This window comes from Zea mays, chromosome 7 (assembly GCF_902167145.1).
Source record: "Zea mays cultivar B73 chromosome 7, Zm-B73-REFERENCE-NAM-5.0, whole genome shotgun sequence".
Taxonomy (NCBI): Eukaryota; Viridiplantae; Streptophyta; class Magnoliopsida; order Poales; family Poaceae; genus Zea; species Zea mays.
The window spans coordinates 80615344-80638883 of NC_050102.1; the positions used below are offsets into that span (position 1 = coordinate 80615344).

Here is a 23540-nt window from a genome sequence, read left to right on the forward strand (position 1 = left end):
CTTTACCATGGGGCTGAAGGTCTTTTCATAGTCCATCCTGGGACGTTGGGTGAAGCCCTGAAGGATACAACGAGCCTTGTACTGATCCAAGGAGTCATCCACCTTTATTTTGTGCTTGAAGATCCATTTCCTGGTGACCACATTGGCGCCAGAGGGGTGAGGCACCAGGTCCCAATTGTGGTTCTTCTACAAGGCCTCATACTCCTCCATAGCGCGTCGAAAGTTGGGGTCGTCGAGCGTACTACGAACAGACGACGACTCGGGGGAGAGCGCCGGAGAAGAGGAAGTCTAGAGGACTAGGCGGTCGATAGGCTGAAGTACACCAGTGGCCCGAGATCTCGGTGGAGGGCAACAGGGTGATACACCGGCGGCTCCACGCGAGAGGGACCCGGGATAGCTGCCCGACCACGTCGATGTTAGACGTGGATAAGATCCGTTAAGCACAACGAAGAGGCTGCCTCAGCGGTCGACGATGGGACCACACGTAGCAAAACGGGGGACACTGGATTCGTGTGAGATGACGCGGGAGACGCCAGGGCCGCGTGTGGTGACGTGGGTGCGGGAGAGGTCGCGACCGCATGTGGCAACACAGGAGACTTGGGGCCGCGCTTGGTGGCTTGGGGGGGGGGGTTGTGGTCGCTTGAGGTAGCGTGAGGGGGGCGGGGCCACACATGGCACGATAGAGGGAGCAAGGGGGGAAACCACAGAGTTCGCCTCGAGGAGGGTGTCGTGCTCAGAGGAGGCAGTGGAAGGAGATACAGAGAAGAGAAAGTCGGACTCGTCATAAACAACGTGACGCGAGACGAGAATTTTGTGGGTGGAGAGGTCCAGACATTGGTACCTCTTGTGATCAGGAGAGTACCCAAGGAAGACACAACGAGTGGATCGGGATGCAAGCTTGTGAGGGGCAGTGGCATAAAGATTAGAGTAGCAAGCGCACCCAAGCATGTGAGGGTGATCGTAGGAGGGAGAGGTGACAAAGAGAGCAAAGTCGGGGGTGGGGTGAGGAACCGCCTTGGTGGGGAGGCGGTTGAGTAGATTGATAGTAGTGGCTAGGCCCTCGGCCCAGTACCGAGCGGGAAGGGAGGCTTAGAACAGCAAGGAGCACATGACGTTATTTGTGGAGTGGATTATGCGCTCGACCCTGCCGTTCTGAGAAGAAGTGTAGGGGCGCGACATCCTCATCTGAGCATCATGGGAGAGGAAGAAGACACGAGACGTGGAGTTGTCAAACTCCTGTTCGTTGTCACTATGGACAATCCGGATGGTGTGTCCAAACTGAGTGGAAACCCAAGTGAAAAAGCGAGAAAGGGTGGGGAACGTATCAGACTTCAAGCGCAAGGGAAAAGTCCACGAGTAATGAGAGTAATCATCAAGAATGAGCTGATAATATTTATTACCAGAAACGCCGAGTATTGGGTATGTCCAAACATCATAGTGGACAAGATAAAAAATGCCTGCTGCTCTAGAAGAGGATGAAAAAAGAAGTCTAACATGTCTGTCAGAGGCTCGTTTATGGTTTTGGGGTTAGCCCCTTGTAATTACCTTCATAGCTTTTGTAATGGGTTAGGCCCAACATCTCTTGGTCTATTAATACAAGTCCCAACCTTGAGTTTGGGTTAGGGTTTCTCACATGGTATAGAGCTAGGTTCCACTTCCACTTCTCCCTCACAACCACTTGCCAACATCTGCCCTGCCCGCCGCCGCCATTCTCCCAATTCACCACCGACGGGTCCCTTCCCTCCCCTGCCGGCCTCCCCCTCTTCCCTAGCTGGCCGGGCCCGTGGACCCCAATAGCCCCGCCGCAGGCACAACCGCGATTGTCTACCTCTAGACTGGCGTGATCGTCCTCCTCTATGCCATCGCCGCCACGGCCAGCGCGCGCCTTCCCTGCTAAGCGCCTTCTTCTCGACCGTGGTGCTACGTCACCCAGTGGCCCCTGAGGCTCCCCATGCCTCCGGGCTCGACACCAACACCATCGCCACCCTCCCTACTCAGGCCGTCGGGGTTCACAACATTCGGTCCTCATGTCCATCATGCTGGACCCCACGTCCTCCCACTACCCTCGCTAGCGCGCTTAGATGGTACTCACGATCCAGCGGTTCACCCTCTCTGACCACGTCCTCGATGAACCTGTCACCCCACTGTCCCCGTCTTGGTACCTGATGGACAACGTGGTCCTCTCATGGCCCAATGTCACCATCACCGTTGAGCTCCAAGACATTGTCCGCGACCAGGAGGTCACCGCTCGCTAGGCTTGGCTAGCCCTTAAGGAGTAGTTACTCGGGAACCGAGAGGCTCGGCCGCACCACCTCGACGCTCAGTTCCACCTGTTCTCTCAGGGGACCTCTCCGTGAGCGAGTACTGACGCTAGATGAAGGGCATGGAGGACTCTCCCCGTGACCTCGGCGAGCCCGTCACCTATCGTACCTTGGTGCTAAACCTTCTGCGTGGTCTCAGCCCCCGCTACGGCCACCTAAAGGCTCTTATCAATAGGACCGTGTCCTTCCCCACCTTCCACGTCGTCCCGCAACGAGCTTCTCCTCGAGGAGCTCACCATAGAGACTAAGACACCCGCTCCTGCCCTGGCCCTCTACAGCGCGCCTCCCGATGGTCAGGTGCCTTCGGGGGGTCAGGCCCCTCGCCCTTCATCGACTGGGGCTCATACGCTGGCAAGCTGGGTAGAGGCTCTGAACACCGCTACCCATCTCCTCAACCGCCTCCTCTCGAAGGTGGTGAGCCACCCCACTCCCCACTTTGCTTTGTATGGCACAACCCCCTCCTATGACCACCTTCGTGTTTTTGGCTGTGCCTGCTATCCCAACACCCCTCTCTTCGCTGTCCACAAGCTATCTCCCTGCTCCACTCGCTGTCTTTTTCTTTGCTACTCACCTGACCACAAGGGGTACTGCTGCCTTGATCTCCTCTCCCACCGCATTCTCATCTCTCGTCATGTTGTCTTGGACAAAGATGTTTTCCCCTTGCTGGCTCCTCCCCACCTATCGATCTCAACTCCCTCCTTGAGTCAGATCCTACTCCCCCACCTTGGTCGCTCCCGGTTGAGCCCCACCTGACTAAGACGCCTCCCCTAGCGCCTCTCCCTGCACCCTAACTCGCGCCTCTACCTGGGCCATGCGCGGTCCCGTCGACTCGGCCTACGCCATGCGCGGCCCCGTCGCCTTCGCCTACGCCATGTGTGGCTCCATCGACCCCGCCCACGCCATGCGCGGCTCCGTCGTCGAGCGGTGCGGCCCTGTCGTCTGGCTCGCTTCGTCGACCCCACCTTCGTCTACCACCGTCGCGAGCGGCCTGCTACCTCGGTCCCCGCTACCCCGCCGGCTCGTTCCCACACCGAGCCGCCGGTGTACCACCCGGTAGCCATCCACCGTCACCCCGACCACGTTCACCCGATGGCGACTCGCCGGGCGGAGGACGTTATCCGCCCCGTCGAGCGGTTGGTCCTGACGGTCGACACACCTCTGGACGCCTCACTAGTTTCCTCCGTTCGCGCTGCCCTCAGCGATACCCACTGGCGTCGCACCATGGAGGAGTACGCGGCCTACTGGCCAACCACACCTGAGACCTGTGCCACGTCCACCAAGCACCAACGTGGTTATTAGCAAGTGGATATTCCGTCACAAGCTGACCTCGTATGGCTTACTCGACCGCTACAAGGCTCGTTGGGTCATTTGGGGTTTCACCCAGCATGCCTCGGAGTGGACTACGATGAGACCTTAAGCCCCGTCGTCAAGTTCGCCACTGTTAAGGCCAGCCTGTCCCTCACCCTTTCCCGAGACTGGGCGGTCCATCAGCTCGATGTCAAGAATGCCTTCCTCCACGACACTTTGACAGAGATGGTCTATAGCAGCTAGCCCACCGACTTCGTCGACTCTGCTCGTTCGGATCTTGTGTGCCGGCTGAACCGCTCCCTGTATGGCCTCATGCAGGCGCCGTGGGCCTGATACAGTCGATTCACTTCCTACTTGGCCTCCCTCGGCTTCGTCGAGGTCAAGTCGAACACGTCCCTGTTCATCTACCGATGCGGCGACGACACTGTCTTTCTTCTACTCTAAGTCGACGACATCGTGCTCACGACATCCACTACCGACTTTCTTCAGCGCACGATAGTCGCCCTTTAGTGGGAGTTTGTGATGGACCTGGGGCCTCTTCACCACTCCTTGGCATCACCGACGAGCGACGACCTCAGGCTCTCTTCCTCCATTAGCGCTAGTACGCACTTGACATCCTGAAGCGGGTTGGCATGTCCGACTGCAAGCTCTGCTCCACGCCTGTCGACACTCAGACAAAACTCTCTGAGGACGACAGACCACCGGTCGTCGACGCAATGGCCTACTGGAGCCTCACCGCCACGCTTCAGTATCGAGGACTGAGCCCGCGCAGGTGGTTAAGAACCATAGTCTCATCTGTGACCAGGGAGCCGAGATTGCGGAGGGTGTCTGCCATGGTCTTCATCCGCCGATAGTATTCGGTTACGGAGAGGTCCCTCTGGACAAGCTGGCGAAAGGCGGTGTCTAGATGGAGAATTCGGATCTGGTGGTTTGCGAGGAACTGAGCCTCGATAACAACCGAGGCCTGGCGAGCGGTGCCCTTCCACTTGTGGACGATGTCCTACGTCTAGACCGTGAGAGTGTCGAGGATCTAGGAGAGTACCATGCTGTCCTTCCGACACAGGCCTGCGTCGACACGATCGTGTCAGTGAGGACGTGGTCGTCGAGGCCGTATCTGTGAAGTGTCAACAAGACCTGATCACGCCAGCAAGTGTACTAGGTCGAGTCCGGGGCAAGGACGACAGAGACAAGGGCCCATATGCTGGGGAGCCCTGCCGCTTGAGCATGGAGGCTGACTATGACTGGCACGTCAGGGTGGGAAGGGTGGCATCGTCGTTGATGACGTGCACAGAGTGGGAGTCAGCGCCCGCGACTCCCTTGAGCGAGTGGACGGGCGCGGCGAGCTGGCGTTTGAGGGCGTCGACAGCCGTGCGCTCCTGCTCCCAAGCATGTTGACAGGCGACAGTGAGGTAGGTAGGGGCGCGACATTGAGAGGTGGTGATCGTCGAAAAGTGACTGTAATCTGGTGGCGAGAGCGTGCCAAGCCCCCACGCGAGAGGGTAGGATCTATCGTGCGGGCCGCAACATCCACCTAGGATGGGCCCAACATGGCATAGCGGCCGACAGGGGAGTGGCGCCGGCGGCAAGCGTAGCCGACGACGGCGGGGGAGGGCTAGCGGCGGGCGACATGGAGATCCAGCGGCTGACGGATGTGAGAAAGTGGGAGAGAAAAAAGAAAAAAAAAACTAAACCTAGCTAGATACCATATTGGTGGGACTCAACCTTAACCCTAACGAAGGTTGGGTGATATATTTATAATAGATTTGTTGGGGCTAAGCCCATTACACAAATACCCCATTACAATACATAACCACAGTAACTCTAACAGTGCTTACGACCGCCACTGCTCTGGCTCGCTCGCTTGTCCCCTCTTTCGTCCGTATCACGCCCATCGATCCGCACTGCTGTCGTGCTATGGAGTATGTGACTCTGTTGGCCAACCAGGCATGGGACTTGGTGCCGTGTCCCCCCGGCACCAACGTGGTCATCGACAAGTGGATCTTTCATCATAAGCACAAGGCCGATGGTACTTTGGATCAGTACAAGGCTCGCTGGGTCCTTTGGGGCTTCAGTCAGCGCCCCAGAGTGGACTTTGGATCCGTTGCCAAGCGGATTCTACCTCCACGACACCCTCGACTACGACATTCTTCGGCACTCTCCGACTTTTGAGCTGGTTATCTAATCCACACTGATTGGGCTGCCTGCCCCGACACTTGCCTGTCCACCTCTAGCTACGTCATGCTCCTGTGCGCTAACCTCATCTCCTGGTTCTCGAAGCGGCAGCCCATCGTCTCCCGCTCCAGCGATGAGGCCGAGTATCGCGCTGTGGCCAACGACGTGGCTGAGGCGTCATGGCTCCGTCAGCTTCTCTAGGAGCTCCACAGCCTCCGCGCGCGTGCCACACTCGTCTTACTCTGACAATGTCAGCGCGGTGTACCATTTCACGAATCCCGTGCAGCACCAGCGTATGAAGCATGTGGAAATCGACTTTCACTTCGTCCACGAGCATGTCACCGTCGGCGATGTCCGCGTCCTGCTGACCACTTTGCAATTCATCGACATCTTCACCAAGGGGCTACCATCCACGATGCTCTCGGAGTTTCGATCCAGTCTCACATCTGTACAAGCTAGAGTTGTGACTATGGAGGGAAGGGGGTTGGATTATTGTATCTGTGTTTGTGTAATTGGGTATTGGCCCAGCCCATACACTATCAGTATATATACACATGCCTACCCTGAATTAGAGTTGGGGTTTCCAATATTAAGTTGTACTGATAAGCATATCTTAACTGTCCCCAATGTTAGTACATTGCACGTGGTGCAAGTTCCAAGTTTGTCTTATTCTATTTTGATGGAAATGACATTATGAATATATTTGTTCCTAAACCGATACATAGTTGAATGGGGATTTTTAGTATTGGTTGTAATAATGGACTTATGAGATGTTATGATCACAAATTCTCGTCGTTATTGTAGTGTTTCTCTTCAAGTTGTTTGCAGTAATAAGCACTTACACACTATTTTTTTTTCTCGGAAGCGCAGGAGAGCTGCACATCATTATATTGAGAAGAAAGTGGTTAAGGTCCAAGTGGATCGTTACAAGATAATACCACCTTACGGTGGCAAAAAACAAGAATACAAAAGGGGGTCATTCGACTTAAACAATTAATGGCGACCACATCGCTACTAAGGAGACCGTACAACCCTCGAGTCGAAGCCATAAGGAGAGACATGCTCTTAGCTTGAGCCATCTCCCAAAGCTGCATCTCCTCTTTTGCTCTCATGAAGATGCTATCAATGCCGGGCCTTCGTCTGTCAAAGACGCAGTCGTCCCTATGCTTCCACGAGATCCATACCCCAAGAATAATGAGAAAGTTGAGACCGTCACATGCAAGACCTTGGAGCACCACTCCATAAAACTTCAACAGTCTACTTGAGGGGCCATGAACTGAAGATTAGCTTGAATGAGCATCCTGTGCCAGAAATCTCTAGTGAAGGCACAACCCACTAAAAGATGATCCAAGGTTTTTCTGATCTTGATCACATAAGGGGCATCTTTCAGGATAATCCAATCCCCTCCTCTGCAGCCTATCCGCTGTCCAAACTCTACGGTGTGCGACCAGCCACAAAAAGAATTTACACTTTGAAGGGGCCTAGGTTTTCCATATTCGATCATAGGGCTCAAAACCCATCGAGCCAAGGAAAGGAAGAAGCCATCATAGGCTACCTTCGCAGAATACTTTCCGTTAGGAGTCAGTTGGAAGCAATGAACATCATCCATGGCAGACCTAAGTTGTACAGAGCCAATCAAGTCCCAAAAAACAAGATGATCTGAGTTGGCCCCAACAGACAAAGCCCCCTAATATCCGAAGTCTAGGTCTGATTGGTAGTACCTTCCAACACCGATTGCTTGTCAGCTCTCCGCTTAGGAATGATAGCAAAAAGCTGAGGAGCAAGGTCCTCAGTTCTATGACCAAACAACCACTGATCAGTCCAAAACAAGGTAGAGGCTTCATCACCGACCACAATCTGCATTGCCATTGAGAAGAACTCCTTGACTTTTGATGGAACCTTGATAGTCAAGGAAGCCCAAAGATGTTCTGGTTCTGTTTTGGCTAGCCACAACCACCTCATCCTGAGCGCCTATGAAAGCTCCCTTAGGCTTGATATACCAAGGCCGCCTAGCTCAAGTGGGAGACAAACTTTGTCCCATGCCACATGACAGTGCCCCCTTTCACATATTTGCGGCCCCGCCAAAGGAAGCTCCGCCGTATCTTGTCAATAGCTTTGAAGGCCCATCCCGGTAAGTTCACTGCCATAGCAAGATAGATAACCATGCCTGTAAGAACATGCTGAACTTGAACTTCCTGTCCAGCTTTAGTCATCAATTCAGCCTTCCATCCTGATAGTTGGTTTGCTATCTTATGAATAATGGGTTGAACCTAATCCTTTGTGAGCCTTTTGGTGGCTAAAGGTAGTCCCAGATATTTACAGGGAAACTTTGGAACCTCACAGTGCAACAAGTTATGCAGCAGGGCTAAGTCTTGATCATCACATCTTATGAGGTACACATTACTCTTATGAGCGTTGGTACACAGAACGGATGCTTCCCCAAAGAGATTTAGGATGTCCAGAGCATCATTTATATCCCTATCATTCGGCCAGAGAAAACAACCACATCATCGGCATAAAGAGAAACGATGCTGTAAAACCCGTGTAGCTAGCGGCTAAAACAACCCTTCCTGTTCGGCCTTGGTGAACAAAATATCCAAGAACATCCATGCCCAAAATAAAAAGCATCGGAGAAAGCAGGTCACATTGACGGCCCTGCCGATGAAAAATGTGTTGGCCCAGAAATCCATTCAGCAGTACCTGAGTTGAGGAAGTCCATAACATTCCGCTGATTATATCTCTCCAAATTGGCCTGAAATCCATGTGTTGCATGACTTCTAGGAGGAAGGGCCATGAGACCGAGTCAAAGGCCTTATTAATGTCAAGCTTGAGGAGAAGACGAGGTTGTTTTTGTTGATGGAGGAAGCGTGCAGTTTGTTGTACTAGCATATAATTGTCCTGAATAAATCTGCCTTTTATGAAAGCACTTTGATAAGGAGAGACCATCTCATGCAATCTACTCGCCAGCTGATTGGCTAGAAGCTTGGTAATCAACTTGGCGAAGCTATGCACAGGACTAATGGGCCTAAAATCCTTTACTGGAGCAGCTCCCTCTTTCTTCGGAATGAGAGCAGTATTAAGCACCTGAAAATTCATGAACCTTCTACTCCCCACTGTCGAAATTGCTGCTATGACATCCATTTTTATAATATCCCAACATGATTTATAAAATCTTCCGGTGAAGTCATCTGGCCCCAGGGCCTTGTTTGAAGGAAGTTGTTTGATAGTGTTCCAAACTTCTACAAAAAAGGAGCCATCCAAGGCTGCCAGGTCAAAGCTAGGGATATCCAACTGCTCGAGGTTGATTGTGAACTCTCTGTCGCTGCATTGCCCCAACAAATAATCATAGTACTCATCGACCATGCCTGTCTTATCCTCAAGGCTGGTATGAACTTCACCGTTAGATACTAACTTGGTAATAAAATTCTTTTTCTTTCTAGATCGAGCATGCATATGGAAAAGCTTGGTGTTGGCATCTCCCTCCCGGAGCCAACCTATTCTTGATCTCGACCTAGCAATGGTCCTATTAAGGGAAGTCAATGCTAGGGAGTGCTTCTTGAGACTATTCATCAACCAGAGCTCTGCTGGTGATAGAGTTTGCCCATCTTGAGCAATCTCCAACTGATGTAAAACCTCCCGAGCTAAAGCCAATTTGGAAGAAATGTGCCACACTCTCATATCACTCCAGGCCCACAATCCCTTCGCCACTGCTTTCAGTTTTTTATCGAGAGTCAAAAAAGGGCAAACGTTAGTCGGGACTGAACCCCATGCAGATTGGACTGCTTCATGAAGCCCCTCATCTTTTGGCTAGAAGGTCTCAAAATGAAATCTGCGCCTGCCAGACTTATTTTCTTTCAGGCCCAACAGAAGGGGGCAATCATCTGAATAATTTGAGTCTGTACTGTGGAGTTGAGCGTTAGGTAACATATCCTCCCAGTCCACAGTGTATAGAACTCTGTTGAGCTTAACCAAGGTTGGTGAGTTCTGCTGGTTAGACCAAGTAAACTTTCGACCAAACAGAGGTAAATCATTTAAGGCAAGATCATTGGTTAAGTTCCTGAAACGATCCATCATGGCCCGGTTTATGATGGTGTTATTTTTGTCTCAAGCTTTATAAACAAGGTTGAAATCCCTAGTTATTATCCATGGCCCTTGACGGGCTGTTCTGAGATCTCTAAGCTCTTGCAAAAACTGGATTTTTTCCTCGTTTCCTTGAGGCCAATACACACAAGTAAGCCACCAAGATCATCCAAGATCAGAGCAAAACTGCACAGAAATACTGTTAACGCCAATATGTCGACCGCCAATACTTCCTATAGAGCATCGCCAAGCTACCAAGATTCCTCCACTAACTCCTATAGCAGGTAAGTCCACAAAATCCACAAAATCTGACCCCAACGCAACGAGGACCCTCCTAGTAATACCAGCCATCTCCATCTCCTGGAGAGACACAACATCCATACGAGAAGAATCAACCATAGAGCGAACTGAATCATGGTGAGCAGAGGAATTCAAACCCCTCACATTCCATATAGGAAGGCGTTTTTGATCCATTAAAGCACAATTCAGCGACCATGAACCACTAGAAATTAAAGCACACATGGCCTCAACCGGATTGGCACCCATAAGCTCTACAGGGAGTGTCCATCCAAATAAGGCTGGTAGGGCCTCAATGTGAGATTCCGACAGAGTGCTTGAACAACTTGGCATAATCGTTCAGAGCTCTCTGATCAAGGCCTTTAATATCTTCAAAACTTTCTTGGTAGAGTGTGTTGCAAGGTCAACACCCATGAATTCAATACCAACTACAGCAATCCTGCGGCTGCACTGCAGATTGGTACCCTTCAAGTTTTGGTTGGCCCTGTTCTTGATTACAAGGGGACTGAGAGAAGCCTGTTCGGTTGGCGGGCCATCAAATTGAGGAAAGCTTCCCTTTTTGATGATAAGGCCATCTTTTGCCCTTCAGCTTGAATCACTTGAAGATTCTAATCAATCAACACACCGCTACCCATGCTCATGATTGCAGAAGCAGCCGGACCTTTATCTAGATCAGGAAAACTACTTGGAGACGGGAGCTGCTACGGCCGGAGTCACCGAAGGGACAGTCACAGCCGTAGCTTGCTCAACCGCCATCTGCCTAATTAGCTGCTCCATTTCAAATTATAAGTCGTTCTTTTTTTTTCTCTATATATCTAGACATATTGTATATCTAGGTGCATAGCAAAAGCATTATACCTTAACATGCTTTGGAATGAATGGACTAGTACTCAACCAAATTACTAACTCATATTTTTCTTCCTCCTGCCAGAGTAAACTCAGAGTGTATATATCACCTTTTATTCATGGCACAAGGTACAGTTCCTTTGGTAGACATTTTACAAAGGTGGAGAAACTTGTTGAGGTATGTTTAAATCCACCTATTATGTTGAGGTAGCATGTGTGATAGGGGGTTGCATGTGAAAAATGTTATCAAATCACCTTTTTAAACTGTATTTTTTCTGCAACTGTTTTGATATATCACCACATACGACATGCTTTCAATTTGCTTAACCTGTTAGAGTACCCGTTAGAGTTTTGGGGTTAGCCCCTTGTAATTACAGTCTTACCCCTGTGTAATGGGCTAGGTCCATCTAACTTGGTCTATTAATACAAACACTCAACCCTGAGTTAGGGTTTCCCCCATGATATAGAGCTAGGTTTCATTTTCCACTTCTCTCTCCCCTCTCTCCCCTCTCTCCCCACCACCAGCCATCGCCAGCCCCAAGCCAGTCTCCGCTGCCCACCCCGGGTCGGCCCTCGACACGACGCCTTCCCACGTCGTCGCCAACCTTGCATCCTCCCTAGCCGCCTTGCACGCCGCCGCTCTCGGCATGGGCTCCCCCTCCGAGCTTCTCTGGAGCGGCCACAACACCTGACAACACCTCACCGGCCACCTCTCGTCAACCCGCAACGAGCTCGCTGTCGGAAGGCCCCCCCCTACAACGCCGGCCTAGGGCCCCTCCCCGGCGCCTCTCTTACGACCTTCACGGCATAAAAGCCATGACGAGGTTCCCCGCTGGGCTTCCCCGCCCTCGCCTCACCCACATGGGCCAACGTCGTACCTTCCTCGTCGGCTCTTCCCCCGGCTCCCTCAGCGTTGGTTGTGGCTATCACCACCATCCAGGCGGTCGTCGTCTCCTCCTGGGAGCACGAGCGCATCGCTACTCTCGCCTTGGAGCAAGAACGTGCCATGGACGCCACATTGATCGCACAGATGGCCACCGCGTAGCGCCTCCTCGGTCGCCCCCCGGTCGCACCCGAGGCTCCCCACGCCTCCAGACTCGACGCCAACATTGCCGCCCTCCACGCTCAGGCCACCGGGTTGCCCAACATTCGGTCCCTCGTGTCCGTTGTGTTAGACCCGATGTCCTCTCACTACCTGTGGCGGAACCGCCAAGATTATTCCAGCTTAATTGCCGAAGTCTCGCCTTAGAGGCAACGACGCACTTAAATCGGAATAAACTGACAATTCCTCGGATCTAGTCCAATAAAGCCACTTACCAAGGATCGAATACCACTTGCTCACTCAAAGGTGAGTCATAGAGAAATACAATAAAGCATAATACCATAAATTAAGGAAGTATCAGTAGTGATTACATTATCGGAGTTTCAGAAACAATAACCATAATTTTTAATGCCGCGGAAATAACTAACGATGAAAACCGAGTAACATGGCGAAGCCTGGCCACACTACTTCTTATGGTCCTCTCCTGCAGAGGCACCAACCCACTCGACCGTCTATCCTGGTGGCAGGGATGAAGGCCAAGTGCCCAAGTCACACCATCAACCAACCATCCAAAGAGTACATGTAAAAAATTATACCACAAGCAAGGTTGAGTTTATTAATACTCAGCTAGACTTACCCGGTGCGAGAAAACTACTCTACCTCTAGACCATGAAGCCGTTTGGCTGATGGGTTTGGTTAACCAAAAGCACTAGTTGAGTCTTAACAAAATTTTACCTTTTCAAGTTCTATGGTATTCTTCAACTAAGTTTGCTTCCTTCTAAGCACGCATGGTAACAAACAATTAATGCAATCAACACTTTATCTCAAGAAATCTCATTTCACTTCTTACTCGATGTAGCAGCATGGATCAAGCAGTCTCATTAGCTACGGAAGCAGACGATTCGAATTGAGTTTTAACCTTGCAAGGTAAACCTAAACACAAGACAAATAGGGGCACTCTGTCCCCACACACGTCAATCGTCTCTGTCAATTCCCTGGCAACAGAGCAGGGCTCACGACCTTGGCATACAATGCTCCACTGACCCCGGCCACCGCCGTGCAATGACCGCACTTGTACCCACCATATCTAGAATGGGAGACTTCGTCTCAGGACCAATGAAGGATAAAGTCTGTCGAAAGGTTCAATCAGGTACTAGGCTTACCGATTACCATATTTCTCGGCATGTGTTTAGTACGTTCAAACGTTTGACACACGGTACCACACATTAATCCTTATTCCAGTTTCGTCTCGTAGACAACGCATCCCCATGGATCAGTGTCCACAGACCTTCATAATTCCGTTATCAAAAATGGATTGAACCAATTCTTGACCTCGCGCGAGTGTTAGAAAAATCACTGGACTTCTACCAAGATCCTTAATTAGCATAGCAGCTACCCGACCTAGCATACTAGTATCCATCTCAAAAGGAATCCTGAGTTCATGCAACTAGGGTTCAAGCAATTACTACACTTAGGTGCACAATACAAACCTACAAACAATAATTGCAATAAAATAGCATATATAACGGTTATGCATAAAACCGGTGCTTGCCTAAAATCCAACACTAGTTAGTGTTCGCTAGATGACACTCGCTTGGCGAGCATCTTCTATCTTGGCCTTTGTTTCGTCCGTCCTTCGGGTTGTCCATCGACTTCATCTTGTGGTTAGCACCACTTCACTTCGCACGATCAACATCTCTCGGTCCTAAATGAGATGCAAGATGCATATGTATGAACAAGATGGAAAATAGCACAAGACACCCCAAGGCACACAATAGCGAACTAAACATTAAATCGTAAGACACCGTAAACAACCACACACTAGCATTAGCTATCTACACGTCATCGAGCGCACAACATCAACACCACTGGAAGGACGATGATTCCTACCTATACTTAACCAACACAAACACGACATCACACGTACAAGTATTTACCACATTCACTTTAATCATTTGTTAGTTACTCTATTATTAAACTACTTAAGCACACCTACATTCACTGCGACTTCTAAACGTCATACGGACAAACTTAGTTTAACTGGGAATAATCACTTAATCGGGTTCTACCATTATTCACAATTTCCGAATGCAAGCACACACACCCAAGAAAACACACAGGAAGTGATAGCCTAATCACACTGCTTATTATACTAGTCTAATGAGGTTGGTTATTTAGTAATATTAGATTAGCAGCGCAAGTATTAGAAATGGTAACATATCAATAATTGTGTTTCTTGTCAATATAACGAATCTTGCTAAGTTAACGTTGATTGAAGCTAATTCACTTACTAGACTTCAACAATTTAATTCACTACTTAGGGAGGCGTGCACTAGTTACTTATATATATATCCTCAATTATATTAGTTACTATCATTATTACTTCGTTCAATCAAGATCAAAACAAGCAAGCAGTCGAATCAAGACAACACAACTAGTAGAGCAATCAATCACAACCAACATGTCTAGGACAGCAGCACAACAATTACTTGTTTCAATCATAACTTACAAGATATTCATCCGAAAATAGTGATCGAATACTTTTTGAAAAGTTTAAGAAATGCTCTACAACTTTTGTATTGTTATCTCAATGTGATTAGACACTTAGCAAGGTTAAATAGTGCTAAAATGACAGATTCAGACTTGTAACTTAAAAAATCCATAACTAGAGACTTAGGCATCCAAAACAAGTGATCCTAGACTTTCTAGAAAGGTAATGAAATTATCTACAAAACATTTATAAACATCTCAGGGTGATTTAATAAGCATCAAGGGTAAAAGACACAAGGAAGGCCTTGCTGTCCAGGTTTGGACAGATTCAGGCTCCATACTTCAATCAGCTATAACTTGATCTTTAGATCACCAAAAAGGATGATCCAAGACTTTTTGAAAAGCTTAGTAAAAATACTACGTAACTTTTATAATCACCAAGAAGTGGTTCCAATTTTAATCAATCGAACAATAGAATTTTCGAAATCTGTCCAGACAGTGGTCAGAACACAACAATCATTTTGTAAAATTCATAACTCTGAAACTATCGAGCCTATGGTTATGAAATTTTAACACAAACAAGATAAGAAAGTTGTCTACACTTTCTTATGATCAACAAGAATTAATTCAATGCTTAACTTAAGCAAACAATGCAACCTTCGAAATCTGTACATGATTTGGACATATTCGGGTGCTGGACTTGTGAAAAGCATAACTTCTAAACTATTAATTCTTAGCTCATGAAATTTCAGGACAAGCTAGACATATAAGTTAACTACAACTTTTATATAGAACCTTTCTATAGAAACTTAATTTGCTTTACTAAATCATCACCACATTCTGAGAACACACAAGCAGCAAATTCAGTTCGTGGGCAATCCTACTTAACTTAAATCACAAGCAGGCAATAAAGAAGTGGCACTAAGTCTTGACTGTACATCACTATGACATAAACATAAAACCCCTAATTGGTATTAAGGTACAATTCAGGCATTCCAACAAATATGCATGTCTTTGTTTACTTCTAATTTTTCACTAACTCTTCTTATAATTATCTAATGAGATTTTTATGAGGCATAGGTAATAACAAATCATGACTAATGTACAATTTTTACATTCTCAGGTTTTATATATTAATTACTACAAAAATGATAAATTGTTAATGCAATAAAGCATGTGAGAGCAAGTTAAATCTAAAACTAATTATTTTCGGTGAATGCATGACCATATTAGGTTTCCTTAAGCTACTATAATATCATGCAAGTACAATGGAACATCATTTTTCATTTTTACATCTATATATTATTTTTAAATCATTTAAAACTACTTAATGTGCATTAAAATAGTTAAATCACTAACTCAGTGATACATGCACCACAATTCATGAAAATTTTAACAGTCATCGAGCATCACACAGAGGGTCTACTGTAAAAATTTCAATCCATTTAGAGCACTAGAGCTACAGATCCAAAAATAACAAGCAAATCAATCATCTTTTTCCCATTCAACATTATTTAATTAACACACCAACAAAACAGTAAACAACATATGAGTTTTATATTTTCATAGCTAGAGTATGACAACATCTAACTAACGAAACAAGTCTCACCATTTTCAGATTTTTTTAAAATTAAAACTATGGAGAGAAGCAAGTTCATTTATTTTCTAAACCTCTTTTCTAAATAAAATTCCACAACCAAAACTATCTATTAAAGCATGTCAACTTATAGATCCAATGGGTAGAGCATTTTATAAGGAAGCTAACAAAACAAGTTTCATGATTTTAGGAGCTACCAAACTCAAGATATGAATTTTAGAACATAACGCAAAATCTGTGATTTGAGTACACATTGAAAATGCCACATGGCCCACATGTCATAGAGAGAGGGTTCTTCTACCTTGACTCATGCACCACGTACACAGACAAGGAGGAGGTCGTGCATGGCGCTGAGCATGGCGAGACTGCAAGGAACTCGGCGTCGCTGGGCTGGAACCTTGGCGCGGCAAAGGGAATGTCTGTCGATGGAGGAAGGGGTGAGGTCCGGCCTGCCGATCTCCTGCGCGAGCTGGGCGCCGGCTATAGCAGCCATGGGGAGAAGGAAGCGTCATGGGAGGAGAAAGGGCTGCTACTCCTGGACTTGTGTTGGCATGGGGATGAGGAGAGGCTGCTGCTGTGTTTTGGAACAGAGAGAAGTGGCGTGTGGGGGAAGGGAAGGAGAGGGGGTGGATGGTGGGATATTTTAAAGAGGAGGGCTGGTTGCTTAGGAGCTAAGGAATGGGGTTCCTTAGATAAGAAGCAAGAGGTAGCTTAGAAGGGAAGCAAAAGATTCCTTCGAGGCGAACTAATCACCAGTCAAGAAATAAAATACCCTCGCGGAAAAGATGGGTGCGAAGAAATAAAGCGAGTTGGGGTTCGGTCGAACGAAAGATCGAAGAATTAGCTAGACTAGGAATTTGATTTTTGCGTCACTCGGAAATAATTCCTCGCGCACAAAAGAAAATCAAAATGACTTGAGATCGACTGACTTTCAGACCTACGATTGAAAAGGCGAGTCACGATATTTAAAAAATCATTGCCGATCTTGATTTTTGAATTTGGATTAGACACAAAGATATTAAGCTGAGTCGGATAAGAATTAATTTGAGGCAGACACAACAGAGTATTCCGTATGAGAGTACAGAATCAGATTAAATATTTGGATGTAGACCAAAATCGAGAAAGCGAATTCGAGCACAGATAGCCACTGCCGAGACTTCGGATAGGAGGAGTTTTAGGCGATATTTGCGAGACGAGATTGACGTCCGAATTGAACTCGTTCAAGAGGCAAAAGTTTTAACGAGCTCCAAATCCGGCATTCCTCGAGATCGAATAACTCTGAATTCAGTGAACTTTCATGGAAAAATCTTGATAAACAAAGAGACGCGATCGAGAAATAGAAATTTTCACCGAGCATTCGAGCTTAGGACAAAACTCACGGCATAACACGAAATCGACACCTGGGGTGTTACACTACCCTCGTTGGTGGGGTCAAGTCGTTCTCACGCTTTGGCGGTACGCTCTCGCCGACCACTTCCTCGACGACCTTGATGCCCTGTCGTCTCAATCGTGGTACCTAATGGACAGCGTGGTCCTCTTGTGGCTCCACGACACCATCATCGTTGAGCTACAGGACATCATTCGCGACCAGGCGAACACTGCTCGACTGGCGTGGCTCGCTCTCGAGGCCTAGTTCCTCGGGAACCGGGAGGCTCGGGCGCTCCACCTCGATGCCCATTTATACCAGTTCTCTTAGGGTATCTCTCTGTGAGAGAATACTGCCATGTAATGAAGGACCTGCGGACTCTCTCCGTGACCTCGGCGAGCCCATCACCGACCGTACCTTGACGCTGAACCTTCTACGTGGCCTCAGCCCCCGCTATGACCACATGAAGGCTCTCATCAAGAGGACCGTGTCCTTCCCCACCTTCTACGTCATCCATAACGAGCTTCTCCTCGAGGAGCTCACCTTGGAGACTAAGGCCCCTGCTCCAGCGTCGGCCCTCTACAGTGCTCCTACCAGCGGTCAGGCACCCTCGGGGGGCTTGGCCCCTCGCCCTCCATCGACTGGGGTTGCCACCCATCGCCCCTGTGGCCCCTCGTTCGGCTTCCAACGCCTACGGAGGTCGTCGTTCCCACAAGGGCGACTGTGGGAATAGCGGCTCCACCCAGGGTGGTCCCTCTGGCCGGGGTGGCGTCTAGGCATGGATGTCATTCTACAACCCTTGGATCGGGACCATCGTCATGAGACCGGGTCAGGCCCCGAGTGCCTCCCGCCCTCCTGCGCTGGCCCTCCTTACTACGCCTCCCTACGACGTGCCCCCGACGACTCCCGCCTCTGACTCCGGCCCAGCTCCTGCCTCTGGGGACCCCCACCTTGACACCTTGGTCCCCGCTGGCTTGGAGGGTGGGACCCAGCCACCGCCTTTAGCACCATGGCGATGACACCACCCCCGTCCGACTGGGTGGTCGACTCTGGTGCTTCTTACCACACCACCTCTAGCATGTCCACGTTATCCCGCTCCTCCCCCATCCCTCCCATCCCTCCTCGATCGTCATTGAAAACAGTTGCACTCTGTTGGTCACCTCAGTAGGTGCTTTAGTTCTCCCTGGACCGTTATATCTCAACGATGTTCTCGTAGTTCCTCACATTACTCACAACCTTCTTTCTGTTCGTCGGTTCACCATCGACAATTCTTGTTCCATTGAGTTTGACCCTTTTGGTTTCTCTGTGAAGGATCTGGCCACCAGGACCCACTCGCCCGCTGTGATAGCTCGGAGCCCCTCTACACGCTTCGACCTTCCTCCACCACCTCGTTCACTACTTGACATCGTTGTCTCGGCCATCTAGGACCCGACATCATGATCAAGCTCTTAAGTAGTTTAGATATTTCATGTAGTAGAGGACATTCTGAGGGCCTCTGACATGCTTGTTAGCTAGACCGACATACTCGTCTTCCATTTCCGACTTCTTCTAAAGCTGAGCAGACTTTTGATCTAGTTAATTGTGATCTCTAGACGTTCCCTGTACTTAGTCTTTCTTTGGACCTTTCCCCTTCGGCTAAAGTCCGACACATACACCATTGACATCCTGGAGCGGGCTGGCATGTCCGACTACAAGCACTGCTCCACGGGCCCCTGGTCGTTGACACGACGTCCTACGGGAGCCTAACCGACGCGCTTCAGTACCTGACCTTATCTAGGCTCGACATTGCCTACGCCGTCCAGCAGGTGTGACTACATATGCACACCCCGCAGGAGCCCCATCTCACCGCTCTCAAGCGGATTCTGTGCTACCTCCGCGGCTCCCTCGACTACGACCTTCTACTCCAACCCTCCCAGACGTCGGAGCTCGTGGTCTACACCGACGCTAGCTGGGTTGGCTGTCCCGACACGCGCTGGTCCACTTTCGGTTATGCCGTGTTCCTGGGCGCCAACCTCATCTCCCGTTCCAGCGCAGACGCCGAGTACCACGTCGTAGCCAATGGCGTGGCAGAGGCCTCCTGGCTACGCCGGCTACACCAAGAGCTCTATAGCCCCCTTCAGCGAGTCACCCTCGTCTACTGCGACAACGTCAGCGCGATCAGGTCTCTCCACCAATCCCATGCAGCATCAGTGCACGGAGCACGTGGAGATCGACCTGCATTTCGTCCGCGAGCGTGTCGCTGCCGGTGACGTTCGTGTTCTCAGTGTTCCCACCACACTACAGTTCGCCGACATCTTCACCAAGGGGCTACCGTCGAGTGTATTCACCGACTTTTGATCAAGTCTCAACATATGTGCATGATAGAGTTGAGACTGAGGGGGTGTAAGGGTACCCGTTAGGGTTTTGGTGTTAGCCCCTTGTAATTACAGTCTCACCCCTGTGTAATGGGCCAGGCCCATCTAACTTGCTCTATTAATACAAACACCCAACCCTGAGTTAGGGTTAGGGTTTCCCACATAACCATTGGAAATAAATCTTTGTTATAATTATTGGTTGTGTTAGGTCCTTGAAACACACATCTTAATATATGGATTCACTTTGTGTCTCTTGAACTTGATTCATGCGCACTTTGTTGATATAATATAAGTGCTACTGTGCTATCCTCATGGAAAATATGATGTCAAGGTTTCAGAATAAGATATGAAAACCGACTCATGTGTTAGGTAAAAATTAGCTCTAGTGCATCCAGACAGGATGGCTAATCGGTGATCTAATTTTTAGCTAAGTCTTCAACTAGTTGCTAGCCAACTAGCTAGCCAACTAAAGATTGGCTTTGCCATCCCCTTCATATAATTCCATATCATTGTTGTTAATGTGCTCTTTTCTTTGTACAGATTGTTGATAGACTTCACTGGTATGTGGAAACTGGTGACATGGTATGTTTTTTTCCTGGTATAAGCAACCATCAATTGATCTTTCCATCCTCTAAAGTACGTTTTAGCAGTTTCTAAAGCTCATAATAAGCCATCAAGAGAAAAATAAAATTCTAAATCTCCTGTGCACTAATACATATCATTGGATATTTATACCCACTCTGCAAATCTTCATCCACATCAAATGGGTAGGGTATGGGTAGCAAATTATTTACCCATTAGTAATGGGTAGGATACGAGTATTACCCACTAGCACCCAATGGGTCAAGATTATCAAGGGTATTCTTCCCGATTAGCTTGATCACTATCTAGTGGGTTGGGGCAAATGGGTATGTCTGAGATTGGGGAGGGTGTCGGTGTTTGGTACCGACGACGCACTACGGTGTATCCCACGTAGTGCTTTTGGGAGGGTGGCGAAGTCGATTGAAGCTTAATGGTTCGTGCAGGGCACGACGGAACACAGAGGATTGTACAGGTTCGGGCCAGCCGCTCAAACGCGTAATACCCTATCCTATGAGTTTTTGGAGGTGTATTGCTCGGTGGAGGTTGAAGATGGCTATGCCTACTGAGTGATGTCCTTGTTTTCGTAGGGGCTCTCCCTCTGCCTTATTCTCGATAGAAGAGGAGTTGCACCTCATCTACGAGAGTCGTGCCGATTTTTCTAGAGGTCGGCGAGTCTTCAGCGAAATGCGTCCCAGGAGTCTTCGCGCCCACGCATCCGCCTACCTCGCCCGCCTCTAGTTACGCCTGACTAATGTCCTCTGAAGGCTGCGCTCCTAGCCCACCGAGGGCCTTTTTGGCGGCCCATAGAACATATCCGAGTCATGGTAACCCGGGGGATATCTATCCTCCATAGAGGGTGAGAAATGGACAATGATGATCTGGGTTGACATGTAAGCATTGAGGGTGTGTTTGGTTTGGTTTTCACTTTTGCCCTGTAATAGTCAAAAGCCAAACCAAAGGGTTGGAACCAGGAAGCAACTTTTTTTAAAAGATGACTTTCTCACAGTGCAAAACTGAAAGCACCTCTGGACCTGCTTTTAGTGGCTTTCGGATGAAACTGTGAAAATATAAATCGAAGAACTTTTAGCGGCTTTTAGTGGTTTCCACCAAATGATTTTTAGCTTTTAACAGCTCACAGCCCACAACAGCTTTTTTCAGAGCCACAACCCAACCAAACAGACCCTGAGTGTGCCCAAGCCCTAGTGAGTGGTGAGAGCTATAGTGCATGTATTTGTTGATGCACTGTTTTGTGTGTCTTCTGCTTATGAATGTTTGTAATCAAAATGACCTAATTCATATAGAGATCAACTGTGTTAGATTGTTTCTTATGCTTATCGGTTTCTTTTCGCACATGATATAAAACAGATTTTGGTAACACTATTTTCAGCGGTTCCCTCTAAATTGCACCCTCTATATCCCACTAACGTGCCACGTCAGCTCCTCCTATATTTGTACTCTGTACAGTGGTTCCCCCTATATCATCCTCCTAAAATCCACTATACTATTAAAATATAGATTTCCCATTAATGAACTAAACTACCATTCATATAATTTCCTTTATCATTTTTTCACCTACCTATATACAAGTTTACGTTTGTAATTACACGAATCCTTATTAATTGTTTATTACTATTTCAAATTTGTATGGGTCATTACGTATATGAAATGAACAGTACTGTGCACAGCTTGCTGTTTTCGGCCTATTACATCTTGCTGATAGAAAACTCGACGAAGAATACGGCGGTAGACTTCTTTTTTGAGCGCGCACGCGAATGGGAGGGAGAATATGGCGGTCACCGGCGACCGGGACGGGACATATAGTGGCACGCTCAATCCAGGGTGAGAGAATGTTACTGCAGCATAGCGTGCTCGGTAGAGAGAAGCGTTGTGGTGCATAGCATGAAACTGTGTCCGCTAAATGAAGGAGAGGGGCTGCTCGCGGGAGGCGTTGAAACCAGTCTAAGAGAACCAGGGTCGGAACTGAAGGTTCTTAATGAAGTTATTGGCTAAGACTAAGACTTTTATTGTGTTCAATATTTTGTAGCATGGCATCTTTGTTTGTAAATATTGAAGTTGCCCTTTCCTTTATCTATACAAGTAAAATTGGTTATAATGTTGTTTTGTTACATAAATTTATGAACATGCTAAACTCCATTGGTCTTGCAGATAGTAGATTTCTGCTGTGGGGCAAATGATTTTAGCCGTCTTATGAAAGAAAAACTCGACAAAGTTCAGAAGAAGTGCCATTTCAAGAATTATGATCTTATCCAACCACAGGTAGTATTGATGACAATTGAGTCCTTTGTTCGATTTTTCTTTATCACATGGCCTTTTAGGCCTCTTTTGGAATGGAGGAAAAGCAAAGGAATTTTAGAGGATTCGATTCCTATGGAAAGTTTTCCTATGAGAGCCTTTGGAACAAATGATTGAATCCTATCAACTCCTTAAAATTCCTATGGAATGGTATCTCCCGTAGCAATTTTGGAGGAAAATAAACATGAGATGTGCCATGCATTCCTATGTTTTCCTGCACATTATCCAAACAGATGTTTGTGACTTTCATGTCTTATAAATTCATGTAGGATTCCAATCACATGGACATTCTAATCCTGTGTTTTTCCTATTCATGTGTTTTGATAATCATGTGTTCCAAAGGAGCCCTTAACATCAAATAATAGATTGATCTGAGGAATCTTACCTCAGATCGAGATGGCTTTTGACCTTCCCTCTCCCATGAAGGTGCCTGACCACCGGGTGGCGCATTGTAGAGGGTCGGGGTGGGAGCGGGTGTCTCAGTCTTCATGGTGAGCTCCTCGAGAAGCTCATTGTAGACTGCGTGGAAGGTGGGGAAGCGGGGAGCTGCGCGACCGGTGCTGGGGTCCGGCAGCGGTGGGATCTCGCCGGCTGTGAGGGAGGGGTGTCGGCGGCTGGTGGTGGAAGGAAGGGGAGAGGGCAGCCGACGGCTGGGGTGGGGAAAAAAATAACCTAGCTCCGATACCATGTGGGAAACCTAAACGGGGTTCTGACAAGAACAAAAGGGGGAGAGAACCCCATTACACCACACACATTACACACCAACACTAGA

General features: G+C 48.3%; 1 protein-coding gene across 3 annotated transcripts in view; it reads left to right on the plus strand.

The window, feature by feature from the left end:
- The window catches only part of LOC103632498 (protein ENHANCED DOWNY MILDEW 2), a 43184-nt gene that overhangs the window by 17089 nt on the left and 2555 nt on the right, over nt 1-23540 (plus strand). Inside the window, exons 13-15 of one of the 3 annotated variants that reach the window (XM_008654289.2) lie at nt 11110-11202; nt 20414-20455; nt 22622-22732. In XM_008654289.2, the coding sequence (XP_008652511.1) occupies nt 11110-11202; nt 20414-20455; nt 22622-22732 (246 nt within the window). The remainder of the gene's footprint in view (nt 1-11109; nt 11203-20413; nt 20456-22621; nt 22733-23540) is intronic. The other 2 variants (XM_008654290.3, XM_008654291.3) reach the window with 2 other exon arrangements.